This window comes from Rhyacophila brunnea, unplaced genomic scaffold (genome assembly GCF_057557595.1).
Source record: "Rhyacophila brunnea isolate RB1 unplaced genomic scaffold, BYU_Rbru_1.0 scaffold_2, whole genome shotgun sequence".
Lineage (NCBI taxonomy): Eukaryota > Metazoa > Arthropoda > Insecta > Trichoptera > Rhyacophilidae > Rhyacophila > Rhyacophila brunnea.
Window position 1 is genome coordinate 2551400 of NW_028232859.1, and position 25098 is coordinate 2576497.

At 35.8% G+C, this 25098-nt stretch overlaps 1 protein-coding gene across 1 annotated transcript in view; it reads left to right on the forward strand.

Moving 5' to 3' along the window:
• Positions 1-25098, forward strand: part of LOC147071681 (DNA-dependent protein kinase catalytic subunit-like) — a 98701-nt gene that overhangs the window by 29937 nt on the left and 43666 nt on the right. The window contains exons 19-32 of the mRNA XM_085946496.1: positions 383-549; positions 675-880; positions 1971-2114; positions 2654-2823; positions 3070-3244; positions 3977-4201; positions 5768-5995; positions 9120-9245; positions 15802-16705; positions 17753-18071; positions 20802-20960; positions 22644-22904; positions 23290-23448; positions 23860-23960. Of these exons, the coding sequence (XP_085802622.1) occupies positions 383-549; positions 675-880; positions 1971-2114; positions 2654-2823; positions 3070-3244; positions 3977-4201; positions 5768-5995; positions 9120-9245; positions 15802-16705; positions 17753-18071; positions 20802-20960; positions 22644-22904; positions 23290-23448; positions 23860-23960 (3344 nt within the window). The remainder of the gene's footprint in view (positions 1-382; positions 550-674; positions 881-1970; positions 2115-2653; positions 2824-3069; positions 3245-3976; positions 4202-5767; positions 5996-9119; positions 9246-15801; positions 16706-17752; positions 18072-20801; positions 20961-22643; positions 22905-23289; positions 23449-23859; positions 23961-25098) is intronic.

Genomic DNA, 25098 nt, shown 5'->3' on the forward strand with positions numbered 1-25098 from the left:
GAATGTAGCATTTTTTTACCGAACATACGTAATTTGGAACAACTCAGAAACATAAAATCATCAAAATTCTATTTTATCAAGTGTTGGCTGGTTTCCTAGCTGGAATTAACAATTTTATAGTTCAGCCATTCAAACTAATAAAGGCAAAAAACAGGTAAATGGTCATTCCTGAACATATGATATGGGCCTTCACAGAATGGAGGTTTTCTTATGAAGTTTTTTCACAATGAATAGTTCTTAACCATTCGCCATCCCATTGAGTTCTTGCTTAGGATCGGCCACATATTGGAACAACATGTGAATTTTGCCACTACTAGCAGTTAAAATACATGGTATAAATAAATATTATCGTAATACAATGTTTAGTTCATATTATTTGCAGAGAAGCATTAAGCTGCCTTCGGTCTGGTTTCCCGCAAAGCAGCCAAGAATTCACAGAATACTCTTCAGAGAGATCGGCCTTCCTGTCAGCATTTCGAGCGCTTCTGGAGGCGACGGCTAACTCTGGCAGTTGGCTCATGCTCGACTGCATCCTCCGTTCTTCAATAGGTTAGAAAATCCACTTCCGATATTGTATTCACTGCTATGCGCCGGTCATGGAATACTATGGCTTTAACCCATTATCAGAAAGTCACCTAACAATGAGCCTGTAAATAATATTTTGATTTGTTCAGTCGATCCAGACCACATATGCAAAGACCAAATCGCCCACAAGCTGCGGTCGTTTATGAGGCGTCTGAGCAACGAAGATGAAGTGGCTGTCCTTTCAAAGATTCTGCAGTCCTTCAATGACAGATCTTCGGAACCCATCCTGCGAGTTAATATCATGAAAACCTTCCTCGGACCTATGATAAGAGAGGCTTCACCATTGGCAGTGGAGGTAACACTCAATAATTTTGTTGTTTTTTCTTCCACCACTGTTGAATTTCTCTTAATTGTAATCCATTGTAGTTAATATGATTCATTCATGAATTGATTAATAGTTGGTATAATATGATTCAAAATATTATTAGATTTTATTTAAATAGTGTTATAATTATAAATGTCTAAAATTATTTATAAGGTGTGTAACAAACATTTTACCTTGTCCCGTATTTCGAGAAATTATGACTAAATGGGGGCAGTTTGATTTACCTGGGCAAGTTGCTTGATTTTAATTCTCGAAAATTAACATCGTTAATTGACAGAATAATATGGTCTTGATCTGTAAAATATAAATCATTCTCTGCCTTCAAGTTCTTGTTTATTGGATTCGTCCCACCCGACAACAATAACATTATATTTTTCTAATTAACTATTTCTTTTATTCAACGAATAATTCACAAGATTTAAGAATGTACCATTCTAATTATTCAACATACATAATTTTGTAAAACACTTTCTGAGAAAATATATTATAACCAATAGAAAAAATCTTTTTTTGAAAAAAGTAAGCCACCCCCGCAGGGAATCGAACCCTGCATCTCCCGGGTTTACGCCTCATCCGCGCATTACGTCTATGCTATGCGGTGACATACTAATTGCGACAAATTTTAACTATTGGCCAATTTTAATACCCACTCATCAGCGCTCTTCCAAATCAAGCTACTTTGGCAATGGGTTTTTTTTTATGTCTTCTTTTGATTTTTTATGTTTGGAGAAATCCACGACGTCGGTTAGTAATTGAAGTAATAGGTATCTACTTTGATTTAATAAAACAAAAACCGATTGCCAAAGTAGTTTGATTTAGAAGAACGCTGATGAGTAGGTATTAAAAAGGCCAATAGTTAAAATTTGTCGCAATTAGTACATCGCCTTGTAGCATAGAGGTAAATGCAACGGACAGGGCGTAAACCCAGGAAATGCAGGGTTCGATTCCCTGCCAGGGTGGGGTTACTTTTTTCAAAAAGATTTTTTCTATTGGTTATAATATATTTTCTCAGAAAGTGTTTTTCAAAATTATGTATGTTTATATTTTTCTGTTGTTTCAGATATTTTTCTCTCAATCCCTCGGTGAGATTGCAAACGTGTTGGATAAACAAGTGTCAACTGTAAAAAACAAAGAATTTCCTCTGAGTCAACTATTCGTCGATTGGAGTGCGTGCTTTGAAATGGTCGAAATTATGTTTTCAAAGGTAAAATTCTTCAAATTAAATTCATTTATAATTATTTGACTGTTGTATGTATTAGCTGGTAGGGTTAATACAACCACATGTAAAGGGAAATTAGGTAGGATGTAGTAATGGATTGGCACCATTGGCCTTGAAGCTATCATGCTCCATGGACCGATTTGGATCCCCATATGTGCACTAGAACTCATTATTAAATCACGCACAGCAGTCTAAACGCAATTTAACGCAAAGCAATTTGCTTCATTGACGTTTTGTTTGACATTGAATTAAAGTTCACTGCATTGACACCAGCGTGCATTGAGTTATTGTTACACAGGAGCTGGGGGTATAGGAGGGTAGTAAGGATGGAATTGTCTAAAACAATTTAGCGAATACCAACAGCGTAAATATGACAATTATATATCGCTAGTGTATATGAACAATTTCATGGTGAAATAACAAAGACACAAACCAATAATGTGAATGTCAGATTTCAGAACTTCATATTTTATATTGGTGTGTGTAGTATTTATTTGTATTGAGGTTTGAAACATTTATCTCAGGTTCCCTTCGACAATTTAGACAGTCCAGATTCGAAGATAGGAAATGTGTTCTACAAGAAAAAACCTCTACGAAATCAACTGATGAAGGATTTCTTTGTAAAAGCATCGAACGCGAGAGACATTGAAATGCCTGATGGGACATATCCAAGGGTTGTACACGAATATTTGAGGTAATTAATTATACTTACACTATATTTTCAATTATAATTAAAATTTATTCAGAGACCCAAAAACATTCATACAAGGTTCCACTTGTTCTGGCTTAGGTCTCAAATTCATTATTTTTTACCTTTATACAACACTTTTACAAAAGGCTGAAACTTTCAATGTAATTAAGATTGGTTTAAAAATATCACTTGGTCTATAAACGCATAACATTGATCACTTACATTCAGCATAACATATAATTTTTTCAGACATTCACGGTGTGCAGCGTATAAATGCCTGTATGCAATAACAGTTGCTAGGCCAAAGGAGGAGATGAAATTTTACATGTTTTTGATTAAACACAAACAAAAAACTTCCGCCAGACTTTGGGAGGGCATGATCGACTCCAGCAAACAGTACAGCTTCCCCATGAAACGAGATCAGGTCAATACATATTACTAAAAAACAATTGAGGTTATTAGTTTCAATATCGGCAACCTCCATTTTTACTATTTTTGAGATTTTCCTTGATTCTGATTCGGTAATTAGTTTTCTATCGAATTCAGCTTCGTTTCTTTGTTATCATTAATTCATACTATAAACCTTAGCGAGTGTTGGCCCAGCACCGACACTCTCCAGTTGCTTTGACCAAGCATTCTTAAATCTCCTGTGGTGCAGTCCAGCCATATCTTACCCTTGGCCTTGCTGGTATCTCCTCCGGCATTCTATGCATGTGGCTGGTCCAGCGCAGTCTCTGCAGTTTCATATACCACAATATGATGATTACATAATGAACTTCGTTTCTTAGTTAAATATAATTAAACCGGAGGATGATTGCAAATTCGATTATATTCATCAGCCGCCATTTTATATATTTTATGACCAACTTAAAACATGATTTCTTATTAATTTAAATGATGTCGGGGCATTTTATTTCGCTATTTGCCATTTCATTTATTTTTATACTAATTTATTTTTAAAAAGAAAATATTCTATTTCCTGTACTTGATTGTTTTTTTACGATTATCTCAAAATGGCAGAATATCTAGGTTACTAAATACTGACTAACAGTCTCAATTATTACTTACACTTTCACAGTAGGTATTTATATGGAAACCAAACCATTAGGAACTTACTACTTGAAATATTTCATGACACAATAATTATTTTTAACAGAGTTTGAAGACGAAATACCACCAAGTTCCCGTGAAGATGAACTTAAATATCACATCTACTGCACTTCTTGCTACCAACATGGGTTCAAGTGGGACATCAGGTGCTCTCGGCTTTGTCCCTAATAAGCGGAATGATGTCTTCAAACAAACTTTGACAGAGGACATCTTTAAATATGATTTGAACGGAGCCACTATTCGGGATGCTGTTTTGGATAACGCTAAGGCAGTATGTCCACATATAATAATAATATTATCTCTATGAAATATTTTTCTTGGAAACCAAAAATCTAAATTTTCCCGTATTAAGTTCAGATCACCATTTTTTTCCATTTTTAGAATGTCTTAATTAAATTTGGATAACTCCAGACGTCCTGTATAAACCATGTCAATGATATCATTACCTTGATTTAAATTACAAAGGTAGCCTTTCCTTGGCAGAATTTGTAACCTAGATAGCATTTTTTTTTTCCATGTCCGATCTAATAAGATCATATTATAGGCCTCCACAGAGAGAGGTTTGTATTAACAGATTTTTGTTTTTACGAGAAATAGATGTTAGCCACTTGCTAAACTCATTTAGTGCTAACAAAGCGACTGGCGCGTTTGGAGTCGTTGGCCATTAGATATAATTAACGTGTTATTTAAATGTGGTAATTAAAAGGTTAGCAGTGATTGTATTAATCTATTATGTCCATGCTCTGACTCAAACACAAATTGAAAAACAATATGTGTATTTGCCAGACCCAGGATTCGAACCTGGGACCCACGCCATTATAAACCAACGCTTAAGCCGCTCAGTGCCAGCATAGTTATTAGCAATACCTTCAATCATTTAATGCTAACGCCACTGGTACGCTTGGAGTACTTGGCCATTCGATATAATTAATGTGTTATTATATCTAATGGCCAATGACTCCAAACGCGCCAGTCGCTTTGTTAGAGATAGATAGAAGCACTCACCGAACTCCAACTCACATCATTCTCTTTATTTTTTTTATTATTTAACGAATATTTCTTGAATAAATAAATAGTTCGTTAAATTATTAGCAAGTGCAAGTACGTTGTAACAAAAATTTGGAATGATCCTGACACCGGTTAATAATTAAGGTAATTCAATTCTTTGATTTAAAATACAAAAAGCCAATTGCCAATAAGTAAGCGCTTCAGAGAATATTGTCAAAACATTAGTTAACTCCATCAGATTAGATAAGACACATATAGCTTAGTGGTCAGATCACATGGACATGAATCCCGGAGGGCGCAGGTTCGAATCCTGCTGGGTGTCGTATTTTTTTTTCCAAAAAGATTTTTTCTAGTGGTATTTCTCAGAAATATGTATTTTGAAATTATGTATTTTTTCTAGTAGTTCTCGAGGTCAAAATGAGGCATTTTCAATAAAAACAATTTTAGATTCTCAAATCTTGTGTATATCCAGTATTGAGTAAAAAAATTATTTTATTTATTAATTATTTATTTTATTTAAGAAAACAAAACATTGTAGACATAACAAATCTAAATTCAAGACGTTCACAACATGAGATTTACATTATAACAAATATTACCCACACAAGAGAGAAGAAGACAATATTTATATAATAATAAAAGTACAATTTTATACAGAAAAATAAAATTTCAAATTCCAAAATATATAGCATGTCACCGAAATGTCTATGTCTTAAAACGCATTGACTAGTCTTGCACCCCTCGCTAATGGTGCCTGACACGAGTAAACGATTCCGATCCAGAATAAATCATGGCTGAATGAATGAATCATGATAAAAAAATATTTCAGGAACACATGGCTTCGAGATTCCCTTTGGAAGAGAGTGACTTGAATTCTCACGAATGTATGGCGACTCTCTGCGCTCTGGTACGCTCCATGGACAATCTTGAGTCTCGCTCTAACAATCTCGACGGGGCAGTTGTAGAGAGAGACGCAACACCCGAGTGGGTCAAGTGTATAGCGGAAGTTTTGGCTGATAAACAGAGAGAGAAGAATGTCAGATTGTTCCTCGTTCAGGTATTTGTAAAATAATTAAGTTAAGGCTATACCTCAGTTGAGGCATGGTCTAAAAAGATCGTGGCCAGGCGATGCGTGGATTGCGGGTCGCGGGTGCAAATGACGCATGCCGAACGAAAAAAGTATCGCCTTAACGGCCCACGTGCTCGTCGTTGGTCAAAATTGAGTTTTTATTGTATTTTCAAACCATGATCCTGGACACTCCTTAAACGTTGTATATAATCTATTTATATAATTTTGAAGCCTTATTATCCTTTAAAGTTATTTTAAACATTATTTGATGACTGCATAAAGTATTTTTGTTACATAAAATAGTATTCTTTTAAACCTCTCGCTCTAATGTTTTAAAATATAGTCATATTTCGGTACATAACTGTGCTGTGGTGTTAAGATTTTTTACATTTATTAATTTTTAAACGCATTTAAAAAACCATTAATATAATTTATTACGAGATAATTTTTGTAAAATATTCACGATAAAAAATTATATTGATAATCTCTGTGATTCCAAATTTGACAAGAATTAGGCATTTTATTATTCAAAAAATCGGCAAGATTAACACATTTGAAGATGATTCTAAAGATACTTATTATAAGCTAATACTTTGACCATTCAAGTGTGATAAACATCTTATGAATAATGATTGCTTTATAATAATTATTGACCTAAGAATAAGGTAGTGTTTTTTTGAAATACGCCATTTCTTTTGTCATTCCCCAGTGGTTAAGCTACAACATACGGCCGTAGCCATAAATTGACAAACTATAATTGAAGTAGGGAGTAAAATGATATTGACGCGCGTGTTTGAACATTGAATGAATATGAATATATTACAAATATAGCTATGAAAATCTCTTCCAAACATTATTTTTTTAGCAAAAACCTACCTATCTACATTATTATTATGTTGACATTTAAAAATATGTATTGATCATAATATTGTAGAACTGCTGATTTTTACAAAGTTTTAATATACAGTGGAACCCCGATTCTGCAGTTTTCAAGGGACCCAAAAAAAAAACGATAAATGTGGGATTTATAAAAAAAAACTCATTTTTCTCCTGGATTTTTTTCGACGTCTTGAATTATTTTCAGTTTCTCAGCTAGAGTTCTAGTTTTCTTCATGAGGGGCATTTTAGTTGCGACATAAAAATTCGAGATAAGAGATGCATGGCAAGCTTGAGCGCCGACCGACCAAACAAAGCGACGCGACTGAAAGGTCTGTATGTCATAAACAATTCTACAAAAGCGAAATGAAAAATATTCAACAAAAACGGTCAATCGGAATAATATTTGTGACGGGACCATAATATTTAGACAATAGATCGAGGAGAACGATAAATCGGGGAACGGTTAATGTGAGATTATTTAACATTGTTCTTACGTGTGTTTGGCGGGACTTTCAAAAATGAACGATCCGTGCGGGAAAACGATTTATGCGAGAAAGGTAGATCGGGGTTCCACTGCATTGATAATTTTAACTAAAGTTCTCAAAAAGGCTAGTTCAGTAAGTACAATTAAATGCGGTTGCAGGAAAAGCCTCTTCAATTCAACGCTTGTACAGTCATCAATAATTTTATTATAGAATACGTAATTGAACATTTGTCACGGATGTTTTCTATTTCGAAATAATGTTTAGTTAATTTCTTATATTTTGTTAACTGTCAATTCATGGTGGAACTGCATTGTATTGTTGTTTTAATTTAATAAAACGCAATTTTTTTTGTAGTACTTATTCCACTTTTAATCAATACATTAGAACCGGTATCGTCCACCTCAGTAACGCCCGTGTTTGAACATGTACCGTTTTTAAAAAAAAAAAAATTCGCTACTTCATTTATCGTTTGTCAATTTATGGCTACGGCTGTATGTTGTGGGAAATGCCAATAGAAATGGCGTAATTCAAAAAAATACTACCTTATTCTTAGGTCAATAATTAATATAAAGCAAACATTATTCGTAGAGTGTTTATCACATTTGAATGGTCAAAGACATAGCTTATAATCAGTATCTTTAAAATTATCTTTAAATGTGTAAATCTTGCCCATTTTTTGAATAATAAAATGCCTAATTCTTGTCAAATTTGGGATCACAAAGATTATCAATATAATTTGTTATTGTAAATATTTCACTATAATAATGTCGACATAAATTTTACTAATGGTTTTATAAATGTGTCGCTGAGTTTCAAAACCCGCTATAACACTTTTTTGAAATAATTAAGATATATATATCGTTGGATTCGTTATTAAAATCTATACATGAAAATTTTATCGCCTCTTTCAAAAGCCGCTACGATTAACTGTCATTTATGAAACAAAATCAATGTGTCTATCAAATCCCGCTATAACACTACTAAAACATTCAAAAACCTTTTTAGTTCAAAACGTTTTTATTTATTTTCTCAACATAATGAAAAAGTGTTATAGCGGGGTTTGAAACTCAGTGACACAAATGCTTTTAAAAATTAATAAATATAAAAATCTTAACACCACTTCACATGGACGTACTGAAATATGACTATATTCTAAAACATTAGAGCGAGAGGTTTAAAAGAATACTATTTTATATAATAAAAATACTTTATGCAGTCATCAAATAATGTTTAAAATAAATATAAAGGATAATAAGGCTTCAAAATTATGTAAATAGATTATCTACAACGTTTAAGGAATGTCCAGGATCATGCTTTGAAGATAGCATAAAAGCTCCATTTTGACGTACGCTGAGCATGTGGGCCGTTAATACGAATTCCACGGGATCGAAAATCGAAAAAAATTCGAATTATGAAATATATGGGGGAAAAATATTAAAATTAAAAAAATATAATTTTTTTTATTTTCATCAATATTGTTTACGATCATAGATGTGCCTACTAAATTTCCGGTTCCGTGTGTGTGTTAATGGGTCATAAAATGTCAGGATTATTTTTATTACCTTCTTAATATAAGTAATTTATGATGTTTTACGAAATACGAAATTCGAATTAAAGGTACGGTTTTATATGAAAATAATATTGAAGGGATTTTTTTTCGCGAAAATTTCGAATTACGGCGAATTTCGAATTATCCGTGTTCTTATTAACGAGGTTCGACTGTATATTATTATAATAATTTATTGCAGATGGTGGAAAATGTGCGGGATGTATTCAAGAAATACTGCAAGAGTTTGTTTGAGCCAGTACTGTCGGTGATCGCGGATCGCTGCACCTCTTTTGAATTGGGTGTCAACTATTTAGACACATACCTCGTAAGTAATAACAGAAGTATGAAAATTATTATTGTTTTATGCGCGGCCGCGGTTAGAAGGTATATAGAACATCATCATCAGCCTGAATCTATCCACTGCTGGATGAAGGCCTCTTCAAGCTGCTTCCACTTCTCTCGGTCCTGTGCATTGCGTTGCCACGTACTTCCGCAGAACTTTATCATTTCATCAATCCAGCGGCCTCTAGGTCTACGTTGCGGAAGTTTTGTACTTCTTGGATACGACTGGGTGACTAGATTTGTCCAACGATTGTCTCTTCTTCGAACTATGTGTCCAGCCCATCTCCATTTAAGGCTTTTAATAAACTCTATTACATCGCAAACCTTTGTCTGCTTCCTTATCCACTCATTCCTCTTTTTGTCCTTTCGCGTTATGCCCAGCATGCACCTGTCCATACCACGTTGTGCTACTCTAAGTTTCTGGATCTCTCTTTTACTTAGGGTCCATGTTTCACACGCATATAGATATATATATATATAGAACATAATGTATATTATATAATATAAAAGTAAAAGTAAAAATTTCTAGTAGGTATGATGGACTTTGTAATAAATACCACAGCTAAAATACGAGGGTGGGTCAATAATTCCTTAGAAAAAAGCATTAAAACAGTTTTTATTTTTGTATTTTTTTTTTATTTCTCAACATAATCTCCTTGGAGCTCAATACACTTGGTTAGATGTTTCTCAATTTTTTTAAACCGTCAGAAAAATAAGTTTTCGGAAGGTCCTCAAAATAAGCATTTGTCCGATCGATGACTTCTTCATTTGAAAAAAAACGTTGTCCACTTAGCCATTTTTTTAAGTTTGGGAAAAGGAAAAAGTCACTGGGGGGGCTAAATCTGGCGAATACGGTGGGTGGTCGACCAATTCGAACTTCAATTCTTCAATTTTAGCCATTGATCGTAAACATGTGTGAACACGGGCATTGTCCTGATGAAAGAGGATTTTTTTCCTGTTTAAATGAGGCCATTTTTCTTCAATTTCGTTTTTTAGCTGGTCCAATAAAGATGCATAATAATCCCCTGTTATTGTTTTTCCTTTTTCCAAATAGTCAACGAAAATAATTTCACGTGCATCCCAAAATACAGTAGCCATAACCTTACCAGCTGATTTTACGGTTTTTGCCTTCTTTGGACATGGTTTGTCTTCGCAATCCACTGCTTTGACTGTTCTTTCGTCTCGGGAGTATAGTGGTGTATCCATGTTTCATCTACAGTCACAAAGCGATGAAAAAATTCATCCGGATTGCGTTGCATGAGCGGCAACAGGGCTTTAGAGGCCACCACCCTATTGCGTTTATTGTCGACTGTGAGCAAACGCGGCACCCATCTTGCAGAAATATTTTTCATGCCCAATTTGTCATGTAAAATAGAAATGACGCTACCTTTTGAGATCCCTGTAACCTCAATTATCTCACTCAACTTTAATCTTCGGTCACTTAACACCATATCGTGGATTTTATTGATCATTTCTGGTGTAGTCACCTCTACAGGACGTCCTGAGCGTGGTTCATCCTTTGTTGATGTACGACCACGTTTAAATTCATTTAACCAGTTATAAATAGTTGCAAGTGAAGGAGCAGATATGCCGTGAACTAAATCCAACTCATTTTTTATTTCCTTTGCTGTTAACCCTTTTATATTAAAATGTTTAATCATCATCAGCCTGAATCTATCCACTGCTGGATGAAGGCCTCTTCAAGTTGCTTCCACTTCTCTCGGTCCTGTGCATTGCGTTGCCACGTACTTCCGCAGAACTTTATCATTTCATCGATCCAGCGGCCTCTAGGTCTACCTTGTGGACGTTTTGTACTTCTTGGATACCACTGGATGACTAGATTTGTCCAACGATTGTCTCTTCTTCGAGCTATGTGTCCAGCCCATCTCCATTTAAGGCTTTTAATAAACTCTATTACATCGCAAACCCTTGTCTGCTTCCTTATCCACTCATTCCTCTTTTTGTCCTTTCGCGTTATGCCCAGCATGCACCTCTCCATACCACGTTGTGCTACTCTAAGTTTCTGGATCTCTCTTTTACTTAGGGTCCATGTTTCACACGCATATGTCATCACGGGAAGCACACACTGGTTGAACACTTTGCGCTTTAGGCACAGTGGAAGGTCACTTTTGAAGACATTATTCAGGCGGCCAAAAGCACTCCAGCCTAGCTTTACTCTGCGAACAATTTCATCAAATATACATCCATCTATAGATACTTGTTGTCCCAGATAGATGTAGCTTTTCACCTGTTCGAGCTGAGTGCCATTGATGAGGATCTCTTTTTGGCCTGCAAAGCAGTTGAACATGACTTTCGTCTTTGTTACATTTATTTTCAAACCTACTTTGTTGCTTACTTCAGCGAGTTCCTGCATTCTGCTTTGGAGGTCTTCTGAGTCTTGCGAGAAAATTACTATGTCATCGGCAAAGCGCAGATGACTCAGGTATTCTCCATTTATGGGGATCCCTTTGTCATTCCAGTCAAGTTGCCTGAATAAGTCTTCAAGGGTAGCTGTAAATAGTTTAGGTGAGATTGTATCACCTTGTCGGACTCCTTTGCTGATAGGAAATCTGCGCGATGGTTTATGGAGATTTACAGATGCTGTTGCGCTACTGTATATATTATTGAAAATATTTATATAGCGTCCAGGGATTCCTTGTTTTCTGAGTGCGTCGAGTATTGAACATTTCTTTATCGAATCAAACGCCTTCTCATAGTCTATAAAACCCATGCATAGTGGCAGTTTGTATTCCTGGTACCGCTCTATGATTTCTCTGACGACTTGGATATGGTCCATAGTGCTGTATCCTCCTCTAAATCCGGCTTGTTCTCTCGGTTGGTTCTCGTCTAGTACATTTTGCAGACGGTTTGAGAGAATTTTTGTGAACGTCTTGTAGAGAATAGGGAGTAGACTTATTGGACGATAATTTGCTAGGTCTTCTCTGTCACCTTTTTTGTGAAGAATGACAATGCTGGCATTTTTCCATACCTCTGGGACATCCTCTTTGCATATGCAGGCTGTGAACAATTGTGCAAGTACTTCATTTGCATCCTTTCCTGCTTTTTTGAGGATATCTATCGTTAAACCGTCTTCCCCGGGGGCTTTCCCACTTTTCATGTAATTTAAAGCATGGGTTACTTCCCAGGATGTAATTTCGGGAGTATGGTCTTCCGAATTTCCATTTCTCTGAAGATCTAAGTCTATAGTCGTATTGTCAGTGTCATCACTGTAGAGATCGCTGTAGAACTCTTCAACTCGGCTTAACAAGTGTTCCCAATTTCTGACGATAGAACCATCTTTTGCTTTTAGTGCTGTGATTTGACGTTTTCCTATCGACAAGCATTGCTTGTTTTTGTTTAAACTTCTGCCTGCTTTCACAATTGCTTGTATGAGGTTTACATTGAATTTACGAAGGTCTTCTCTAATCTTCCTTCGGAGGGTTTTGCAAAGTGATGAAAACTCCATATCGTTTTGCGCCTGTCTATCGCTCTTGGTTTTCCTTCTCTGCTCCATAAGATTCAATGTTGCCTTCGAAAGCTTGGTGGAAGGTGTAACTTCTGAGCTTTTTACGCCTGTTTTTTCTGCACATTGTAGAATAATATTCGTTATATCCTCCGCGTTGGATAGGGAAACGGTTTCGTTCTCATCTAAGAAAGCCGATAGTGCATTTTTGAGTTCATTTTGGAATTCAGTATTGTTCTGCAGGTATACGCGAGCATTTGACTTCTTCTGCAGTTTGGATCTTTCTGATTTGACGTTCAATCTTATCTTACATCTCACCATCCGGTGATCACTGCCGGTGTTAAACTGATTGATCACCTTACAGTTTAAAAATGTATATTTTCTGTCAGTGAGGATGTAATCGATTTCGCTGGTCCTTCCTGTCGGGCTTCTCCACGTCCATTTACGTGTAGGTTTATGTTGAAAAAAGGAATTCATGATGTGAAGATTGTTGGTTTCAGCAAACTCCACAAGCATGTCCCCTCTACCATCCCTTGAGCCATGTCCGAAATGTCCGACCGCTACGTCATCTCTTTGGTATGATCCAATACGTGCATTGAAATCTCCCATTATGATGTTGAAGTGGCATTTACTTTTATTTTTCAAGGATGTTATTTCCTCGTAAAACTCTTCCACTTTTTCATCAGGATAGCTCTGTGTCGGAGCATATACTTGCAAAATCTGAATGCGGTACCTAGCATTGATTTTAAGTATCACGCTTGCGACCCTGTCAGAAATGCAGTTGAACTCGACTATGCGGTCCCTCCAGGCTTTGTTGACAACAAATCCAACACCGCTCGTGCGTCCTTCATCGGTTCCTTTGGAGTACAGCACATGTCCGCTTTGTAAAGTAATAATACTCTCACCTTTACGCCTTACTTCGCTGAGTCCGACAACATCCCAGTGGATATTCCGGAGCTCTTCTTGAAACTCTACAAGTTTGGCATCGCTGGACAATGTTCTTGCGTTATATGTAGCAATGGTCATCTGTTGGCAGCCTTTTCCGGGTCTCCGGGGATTTTTAGCACCCTCTGCCTTCCTTCGCTGATCGCTGCCGTGATCAGTATCAGGTTGGCCTCCGGAGAATGAGGGCCGGGTTCTAGAAGTTTTTGTTTTCATATGAAGGTTTTGGACATAACACACCACGCTGTCCAGACGGGTTGGTGTGTGGTTTTTCTGTCTGGGTGATCCTTCCCGTAGCCAAAGGTCTCTCGTTTTAAGGCGCCAGAGTTTCGCCTTGCACCCTTCTCTATTAGCTACAGATATTATGTTGCGTTATACAGCACATTATCTGCATTGCCCGGGGGACGCCACGCGGAGGCTAGAGATAGGATTTGCTGACTTTCTTGGACAGTGGCGTCTCAACATTTTTTAGAGGTATACCTATTGGCATCGGTATACATCATTGAGGCCATAGTCAGCCTTTGCCCACCTAAAATGTTTAATAACAGCTCTAAACTCAATTTTCTCCATTTTCCATTTTTCCATTTTCCACAAGCAAATTTTTTTTTTAAATGTACGAAAAACACACAACAACCCGACCAATCTGATTGAAACATCGCAGCATACTGAATCGGTAGTGCCGCTGCATGAAAACAAACCGCTTACAGTACTAGTCGCGCCACTTTCTAAGGACTTATTGACCCACCCTCGTAAAATAAAACAAAATATAAGTAATTTTATAATCTAGGCCACCTACTGAAGAGGTTTCTTCATAAATTTTTATGAGAAAAGTATGTCAGCCTTTCTACGTCCAAACTGAAAAAACAACATGAGAATTTGTCAGATAAGGGATTTGAATCCGGAAACCACATCATCAGAAGTGGACAAAGTCTGCCAAACAAAATATTTATTCCACATAATTTAATAACAATAAGGACTTTTATCTGCTTAGGACATGTTTTTACAAACAATTTAATGGTAATCAAGGCATAAAAACTGATATAATATAATATTCTAACACCTGTGTGTATAGTACTTAATTAAATAAGTCAGCTTATGCACTAGTTAGCCGATTTTTGGATAAATATGAAATGGTGCATAATGCTAAATGAATTATGCCCTTAACGGCGAAATTGAAATCAATGTGACACTTGTCATATAATGAATATTATTCTAAACATTAATCAAATAAATATAGTTAATGTCATTTACTTGTTTCCGACAAAGCAAAATTGTTTTGAGTACCAATTATCTATGCAAACACGAAACACTAGCAGTATTAAACATGTCTTGTTATATTAATCTAACTAACGAATCCGGATTTACATCTATTGGACACATGCGTCAAGCGTAATAAATTTTCATTTGAATAAAAAAAATCCGCTGTGCTTGTATTTTATTCTATGAACTACTGATAAAACAGTTGTTTAAACTTTACTACCATAGATGTATTAAAAGTATAGATAGGCAACGATTTGGCGTCCTCATACAACTAAATAAAGCATGCCGACAACAGCCGATAATTCACGAGTAATGGCGACGCGATAAAAAAAATGAAGGGCATCACGAAGGATTTACTTTGGTCATTATAACGTACCCATATAATATAATGTTAACGTGGAAATTTTGCCGCAAATTGATTGCCAACCTGTTTCACCATACTTGCCGGCTTCACCATACTTTCATATACCATGCTGCCCCTAGTTTACTACATATTCATTTATATTCACCAGTTTTTATTCATAAATAAGTTTTGAATCAAAAAATACTTTAATAATCTATGGAAAATCATAATTCTACATTTGATTGCGAAAAGCAACGTTGCCATAATAGTTTTTTTGCTATCTGTTTTATCATCTATGCATAACTTTCATAGTCACATAGTTAATTTTACATAACATCAAAGGGTCTATGCATAAAAATTATATTGCTACCTATATTTTCAGAATCCATTAAGTAAATTTGAATATTATGAATTATATACCTATTATATTTTATTTTAATTAATATAATATAATGTCTTTCCACCGATAATTGACAGTTAACTCCGATAAATTGATCATAGAAGTTTATCATTGGTAATATTGTGTTGCAGATAACGATGCTTTTGTCCTGGAGCGATGACATTGTTCCGACATCGCCTCAAGAAATAACTTCGGCGACCGCCATCCTCAAACTGATCGTCGACCACATTGATCCCAACTCCCAAATACCACAGATCTTCACGTACAGCCTGGAACTCTTCAAAACCATCTTGGAGAAGTGGCCGTCCAAAATCGAAATACCCAATGAAGCTATTCTTAAGAAACTAGGCAACGGCGGCAAATTGAAACGCGCCGGCATACATCTGTCGGCCGCGTGCCTCATAACTGATAACTGTCCGTGGCCGAACACCGCTTTTGTAGAATATAATAAATGTATTGTGAGCGGTATTGCCAGCGACGAGAGGGATGTATACAAACCGAGTGCTGAGGTATTAGGAATGACCCTCAGGTATCTCTCGTCTAATAAATCCACTTATATAGAATTTGACGAGGATATTGATGATGCCGTGTTTATATTTGACAGACTGAAGAAGGACACATCCGATATGACAAGCCAAATGTTTAAAACTAAGCCTGACAAATTCGTGACGTGCGTCTATTGCATACAGAAATACTGCCCGGAAGTATTCTGCGATCGCATCGCTTCCGAAGTATGCTACATAATACCCAAATTTCCATCCAAACTTAAAAACACTTGTCTGTTGGTGTTTCTAATGTGTTTGGACAGTTTAGATGATGGATGCCTCGCGAGAGAAGTGTCGAATCTTGGCTTGCGGAATTTTTTAAAGGACCGAGAGCACCGCGTGGCGGCTTTGCACATCGTAAACAAAACGGTCGGAAGGTTAGGTTTGAGTTGGGTGCGGCCGTTTTTGGAAGAGCTCTGCGGTGTCGTTGTCGCAAAAGATAAAGAGAGCCGAGGGATTGTCTATGAAATATTGATGCAGTGGTATGATTGTGAGTGCACTTTTGTACTTTTACAATACTTTTTATTTGCTTTACTCTTTCATTACATGCTTGATAATATGAGCCACAAGTTTTGACTTATTGTGTGACTTAAAATTAAATTAAATACCTCGTACTAACTAGAGTCTGTATTCTATAAACTGGCGTACACGTCACACGGAAAGTATTGTGCCATCGCGTTCAACTGTTGCAAGTTTTCAATGGGAGGGAACGAGACGGGGGGGGGGGAAACTGGCACGCCAGCTTATAGAAGACAGACTCTACCTACCATGCCTGTGCAAACTAGTCTGCCCAAGTCTGTTAACAGTATGTAAATGGTCGAAAAATTAAATATGCCTATATTGTAAAGAACTAGGGACCGAAACGAATGGAGGAAGCTAGGAGAGGCCTTTTTCCATTGAGTCAATTTGTATAGTACATCATTACAATATATTAAACAAATAAGTATGACTGACAAGGTTTAGTGTGCACTATTTATGTTGATTCTTTATAGCCTATCTCCACCCCTCGCCACTGGTAAAAATACAAATTGTTGTTGAACTGTTAAAACCTCTAATGTGACAAATTCAATCTTTGTATTTGCATGTAGTTTCGATAGTCTTATTCATTTTAATACATTTATTTCCTGGTCTTATATTTTTACTTCCCGCAATTTACGTCTGAAATATTCAAAATTCAATTTAAAATTTAAAATCTAATTTATTCCCCCAATCGTACATTTCATTTAATTCAATGCATGTTATTATGTATTACTTATTCAAAATAATAAATATTACTAATTCAGTTATAACAATAAATAGAGACTTATTCAATTTCAATTCAATTAATTTTTTTAACATATTGTGGACATTACAAATTATAAGTTTAAGACGTTCACAACATGACATGAATCATTATTATAAAGAGGAGGACATTATATAAACATACAAAAGCAGTGAAAATACAATTATACATCTATAGAAGTGCCATTATGACTATGGTCATACATGCAGTATGTATAAACTTACTTTTTGTCTTTAAAGTAAGATTTTATTTCAGCATCCACTAGTGTTGTCCCGGCAAAGAATATATCAAATATCCAAAATTCATCCATAAACGACATAAGTGGAATATACGACTCCGCCCGACCGTCGACATCTGCCGACACAAACAGAAAACGAAAATTTGAGAGCACAAGAATCCACGAAGACAGTTGTTCTATGGATGTAGACGTGACAGAGAGTGACATTTCGGAGGCAAATATACGATCGGCTGTCGGCAAGGCTCTGCTGAATGGGATCGATGACGAAGACCAAGAGATTCGGACGAGGGTATTCGAGTTCTGGTGTGACAAGTATTCAAAGGACCTACAAGACAGGTAACTATGATGATAAAAGAAAATACTTACAGGTACACATATTAGAGCTTCAACTGCCACATGGTCGCTTAGAGGGACATGGGTTCTGAAGGTATTTCAAGTCCCGACCCATTTTATAATGATCATATATACCATATGATCTTCAGCCACATTTGCATAATACACAAAAACAATCATTACTTTTCTTCAATTTGTCTATGTTTTACATGTGGATTTAGAAACATTACATTTTTATTCACTTTATTAGTCTCTATTTGTTTACTGTCAAACGTTACTCTTTTTCTAGTCTCTTGAAGACTAATTTTGGTCTCTTCCACTAGTAACTGATTGTTTTTGATTGTGGATACTTCAAATGTTCATTGCCCTTGAAACTGCTTAGTCCCACTTTCGACCGATTTCTCTAATTTTCGATCGAAGGGGTTAATCGAGAGTCACAAGACAATATATATATAAAAAACTCTATTCAAAGAAGGTCTATATTTGACAGTGTAACATCAAGACATCGATTGTAAATGAATTTTACCTCATTTCTCGTTGAATGACCTTAATTGAGGCAATTTCTGTTAAGGTAAAGTCGCCAAATACCGCCCCCGTTTGTTTTGGCCATTTCACAAGCTTATTTGCATATAGTGATATTTTAATTGATTTTATTTATATTCTTTATATTGTCGGTTATGATTATGACTATATTTAAGAGAAAATAGCATAGAAACTAAAACAAAAATAATTTTATCGATATAATAAAAAATGGTACTGGTACGGGGGCGATATTTGGACCCAAAAAAATTTATATCATTTTTCGACAAAAACTTGGAATCCTAAATGGAAGTTGGATTGTTAAATAAATTATTTAATAATGTTCATTTAAATTATGCATTATGTATTACAATTAAATAAGTGTGGGCGATTTTGAATGACTTGTGAATATGAGTTCTAAATACCCCCCCCCCCCCCCCCGGAACGTTATATAGACATCATAGGGGGGCGGTATTTGGCATCACCACTTGTCGCAATTTGGAAGCTGGTATCTTTTACATGGCTTAAATAATACAGAGTAAAACTTAATGCTCTGAATTCATGTAGTATCGATCAATTATTGCATTAAAATATTTGTAAAACGTTGCATAGAAACCAAACTACATACATTTATGTGTATGTACGAGGGTGGGTCAATAAGTCCTTAGAAAAGCCGACAGGTGGCGCGACTAGTACTGTAAGCGGTTTGTTTTCATGCAGCGGACCGATTCAGTATGCTGCGAAGTTTCAATCAGATTGGTCGGGTTGTTGTTTTTTATTTTCGTACATTTAAAAAAAAATTTGCTTGTTTACAAAAATGGAGAAAATTGAGTTTAGAGCTGTTATTAAACATTTTAATATAAAAGGGTTAACAGCAAAGGAAATAAAAAATGAGTTGGATTTAGTTCACGGCATATCTGCTCCTTTACTTGCAACTATTTATAACTGGTTAAATGAATTTAAACGTGGTCGTACATCAACAAAGGATGAACCACGCTCAGGACGTCCTGTAGAGGTGACTACACCAGAAATGATCAATAAAATCCACGATATGGTGTTAAGTGACCGAAGATTAAAGTTGAGTGAGATAATTGAGGTTACAGGGATCTCAAAAGGTAGCGTCATTTCTATTTTACATGACAAATTGGGCATGAAAAAAGTTTCTGCAAGATGGGTGCCGCGTTTGCTCACAGTCGACAATAAACGCAATAGGGTGGTGGCCTCTAAAGCCCTGTTGTCGCTCATGCAACGCAATGCGGATGAATTTTTTCGTCGCTTTGTGACTGTAGATGAAACATGGATACACCACTATACTCCCGAGACGAAAGAACAGTCAAAGCAGTGGATTGCGAAAGGCGAACCATGTCCAAAGAAGGCGAAAACCGTAAAATCAGCTGGTAAGGTTATGGCTACTGTATTTTGGGATGCACGTGGAATTATTTTCGTTGACTATTTGGAAAAAGGAAAAACAATAACAGGGGATTATTATGCATCTTTATTGGACCAGCTAAAAAACGAAATTGAAGAAAAACGGCCTCATTTAAACAGGAAAAAAATCCTCTTTCATCAGGACAATGCCCGTGTTCACACATGTTTACGATCAATGGCTAAAATTGAAGAATTGAAGTTCGAATTGGTCGACCACCCACCGTATTCACCAGATTTAGCCCCCAGTGACTTTTTCCTTTTCCCAAACTTAAAAAAATGGCTAAGTGGACAACGTTTTTTTTCAAATGAAGAAGTCATCGATCGGACAAATGCTTATTTTGAGGACCTTCCGAAAACTTATTTTTCTGACGGTTTAAAAAAAATTGAGAAACGTCTAACCAAGTGTATTGAGCTCCAAGGAGATTATGTTGAGAAATAAAAAAAAAATACAAAAATAAAAACTGTTTTAATGCTTTTTTCTAAGGAATTATTGACCCACCCTCGTAAGATAAAAACTCATTGCCAAATTGTTTAATATTTTAATTGTCGACTAGTGCGCTCGCTGTTGCTCGATATGTTGTTCGCAAGGGAGTAAATCCACGTGTTATCATAAGTTAAAATGTTCACCGCAGGTTGACGACTCATACTTTCTGAGATAGATGGGGGGGCGGTATTAGGATAGGGGACGGTAATTGGTGACATCATTACCTTATCCTAAATATTTTTTTGATGCCCTCTTATAATTATGAAAAAATTCTTAAAACAAAAATAATTGTATGTTTGCAGATGGCTCTCTGCTTCGTTGGAGGTGCTCTCTCACACAGATGGAATATCACTGTCGAGGGTTCTCAGGATTGTTTTGACAGCTTGTCACCTTTCTCCTGACTTCTCCAGAACTAAGCTCTTCGACAACCCCCTGGACGAGTGTAGTTTCACAGAATACAAGTGAGATTTAAAAAAATACTTTTATTGTCTGATTGGCTGATTGACGGTTTGTTGAGATTTAGTGCCCAGCTTGGCCACACTATAGATGCTATGCATTTAACTATCTCAGAAAGTAGATCGACATGCCACCAATATTTCATTTGAATTGTAGCCAGAAAATAATTCATATTTTGTAAGTTAGCAAATTGAAGTTGCAATATTATGGTGGCTTGTTTAAGGTCTTTGTTTTGTTATTTTGCTGCAAATGACATATGCGTTTGAAATATTTGTGATTGTTCATCTAAATCAGGCCTGGACAATTTTTTTGGATGAAGGACCACATTAGGAATATAAAATTACTTTACATTATTTAATATTATGAAAAAGGAATTTAAACATAAAAAAATAAATGATTCTTTAATAACCAACAATTTAATGAGAAGAATGAACCCTTTTTACGTTTTTCAACATTTATTTAATTTCAGGTGTTAATTTTGTAGTTGTGATTTTTAAAACTGCTTGTAATGTTCATCGGTGATGCTTGGTCGTAAAGAGTTTTTATTGATATTCATAATTGAAAATGTTTGTTCACATTTATGTAGGTTGATCCAAAAATAGCCAACATTTTTCGAACAGAATCTTTATGATGTTATGAGTGTTGTAAAATTTTCACATATCTTCTTGATGGTGCAATTCATGTATATTAAAATTTTATTTTTAAAAAGACATTAAAATGTAGAAAAAGGTAAACTTTTTTCAGAAATACGATTAAAGCTTGCGGCCCATAGTTTGCCCAGATATCTTGAAAATATCAGCACATGTGCGGAATTCAGGAACATACTCAATACATCAATTCCAAATTCAGAAGCTATTTGTAGATTCATCTCTTACCCAATCATAACATCTCTAACGAAAACCTTCTATAGAGATGGAGATTTGATATATGAAAGTGAACCAAAAAAAACTATCCCAGGTTTACTGATTTTCATACAAACTGTGAAAAGTTAAATGGGTTTGTTTGGAGTTGATTTTCCATAGAAAAATGGTACTTATGACACTAGAACTTGCTTCATTAATTTTGATACGGAACCCACAGAAGGCTTCATCTGGCAGAAAAGTTTCTTCAACATATCTGTTATTGATAGAATTTACTGTGGTGACATCCACACATTCATATAAAATCATAGCAGGTGGCTTTTAAAGGCAATTTCCGCCATACCAAATCAACACAGCCCAGTTATTTAGTTTTATTTATGTTTCCATGCTGAAAATGCTTGACGTATTCGAGATGTGATGAAGAACTAATGCTTCGATGCTGCACAAGCTATCCGTTAGCGAGAGACTGATCACTGTGTTCCTGATATTGTGCAATTATTTGGATACACTTCGCCATGGCCCATTAATTATTTTGCGCAATGCGCCTGGTAAAAGGAAGGAGTGAAGGAATTCATTAGAAAACCGACAGCATCCACCACAAGACCTAATGATTGAGAAAGTTGGAGAAAGCTGATCCAGAACTCCTCAGTACTTATTCAAAAATGACCACGATCCGCAGTCATGAGGGTGACAACGAGGAAGAGGTGTTTACATACGTCAGTTTAATTGTTTTCATTCGCTGTTTTTCCTCTCTGCATAATATGGTCCATTAGGGAGTGAATACGGCTACTTGTTTGTAAATAGTCTCGAATGATTGCTTATTTTTAGGTTAAAGGCGAGTAGAAGCTTCCGCAATTCGTCCCTGGCGCCATTCTTTGCAGAGACACTGAACACACAGCTGACCTTTTCGACCATCGCCCGTCAAGTGGAATCAGGGGCTGCACCTTCGCCGCACACTCTGCGCGCCGCCAGGACCCTCCTGGCCAAGTCCGCCACCTCCAGCCTCCGTGCCACTTTGCCCAACTCGCAAGCACTCACCACAACTTTGGATAGCATCTGCGGATCGATGGAGCACACTTTCATTTTCAAGTAACAACTAAAATATTCACTTGGATGTAATTGTGTTTATTTTCCATTTATATGCTCACAACTCACTGCCAACGGACAAAGCATGACCTTAATGTAATAATATGTATATCTTTTGCTTCTCGTTTACATATTTTATTATGCTAACAAGGTATATATAAAGGTTCCTACATGGAGCATATGAGTCCACAGAGTGGGCGTTGTCTTCAGTTTCAGTGTTTTTTTATGAGAAATAGTTGTTAGCAATTTGCCCAACCCTCTGTTCAAGTCCTTGCTCTGGACCATCAACAAAATTACAAAATATGTAATGTAATTATTTTTACCTTATTGGTATAAAATTACTAGATGATAATTGCGTGGTAATCATTGATTTGTCCCTCACCTCCAGGCGTCCCCACGATGTGTCGATAGCTCCTCAAGCGAGCTCGCGCTTCCAGTCGGGACCGGTGCCAGGGGCTGAGGGCTTTAGCCTGACCTCTGACAGCTCTTTACTCTTCACCATGGAGCCGCAGCTCATTCACAGGAGAACCTACAAACCCCTGCCGAGGTAAAACCCCTGTTTTTAATATACAGTTGTGTGAAAAGTGAACTGGAAACGATGTCCATAGAACATTCTTATTACACTTATATTTACAAATTTATTTAAATATCAGGTAGAGAAAGTTGGAAGTTCCCTGTAATTATTTCGTAACTTTGTTATTCTTGATTATTCCCACCTCGACGGAGATCGCCATCCAACATATTATTGCTTTCATTCTCTGAGGCGGCAGGTCTTAACAGACTATTCCATAAATTTGCTGGTCACAGGTTGTTGAGGAGGAAGATGTGTCTTCTTCCAGCACTGCGGCTTATTAGTATCTTTTGTGGTAATCAAAATATAATGATCTTGTACATAATTATATCCTTACATCACATTGCTCCAGCTTCCTGAGTTTAGTTGAATGATTTTCTGAAATAGAAATACAGTCGGCGGAGTGGATGCTGTGGCATTGGAGAGGAGGCTTCGGAAGACATTCATCGGCAACAAAAATCAGAGCGCCATCAAATTCTCAGGAATCGGTAATACTTTTCTTTTAATAAACTTTTATGGATTGTTATTATTATGCTTCTGTTGTGTCAGTGCGAGAGATGCTCCTAAATTTTTCACAACGATGCCTTGGCCACGGCAATGGCTGCATCATTTGCTTTAAATATTGTTATCATGATGTTTATAGTTTTTGTTTATACTTAATCATAGGTAAAGGGTAATAATATTTTTTTTAAATAATTACAAGATAAAAAGAACTTTTTATATACAACTTTTTAAATTTTCTGTTGAATCATATAAACTTGACTTGGCTAGCTTAAATGATCAAAAAAAATGTATTTGATAGAAATAATACTGAAATGTCATTTTGACACTCATATTGATTTACATAGTAACGCACGTATATATTAATAATTTAGTTGTTAGGACCCTAGCAACCAATAATAGTGGATTGGATTACGGATTTCTTCCGAAATAACTTTTCATACAAAACAATTAACTGAAAATGAATTTAATTGTACTTAAAAATGGCGAAAGTATTAAAAAATGCATTGGCACCGTGTTCTGATATATTCTAAAAGTTTCAAATGTCTAGCTAGTCAGGAAGTTAGTTAAAAATCGATTGCAAGATTTGTACCGGACAAATAAGAATACGACCTAATAAAAACGTTGTAATAAGTAGGTATTTAAAAATCATGTTAGTCAGTTTTTGTTTTTTTTTTATTCAAGATTAAGTATACATTTTTCTTAAGGGGTCCATATAATCATATAATATGATATCATGGCATAAATAGGATGGGGGGAGGGGGGTAATGTAGTGATTGGTAATGAATAATGTGGTGATTTGTGAGTTGGATAGGGGGAGGAGGGGAATTCTTGTTTTTAGAAAATATGTCATAAAACCATAAAAACATAAACTCATTTTTTTTAGAGAATAAAATATTTTGTGAGAATATACTAGGTACTGTAATCGATCATTTTCAGTGAATTTTCTTTAACGAATGGGGAGGATAGACTTATAAAAAAAAATGATTTATGAACTAAATACAGAATAAATCATATTTATTAATGAAATTATAAAACACTCGGTTGTCATACCCTTTTTTTATATTAATTTTATTAAAAGTTTTAATCCAAAGGCAATTTTCCTTGTTATTCTGCTTATATATA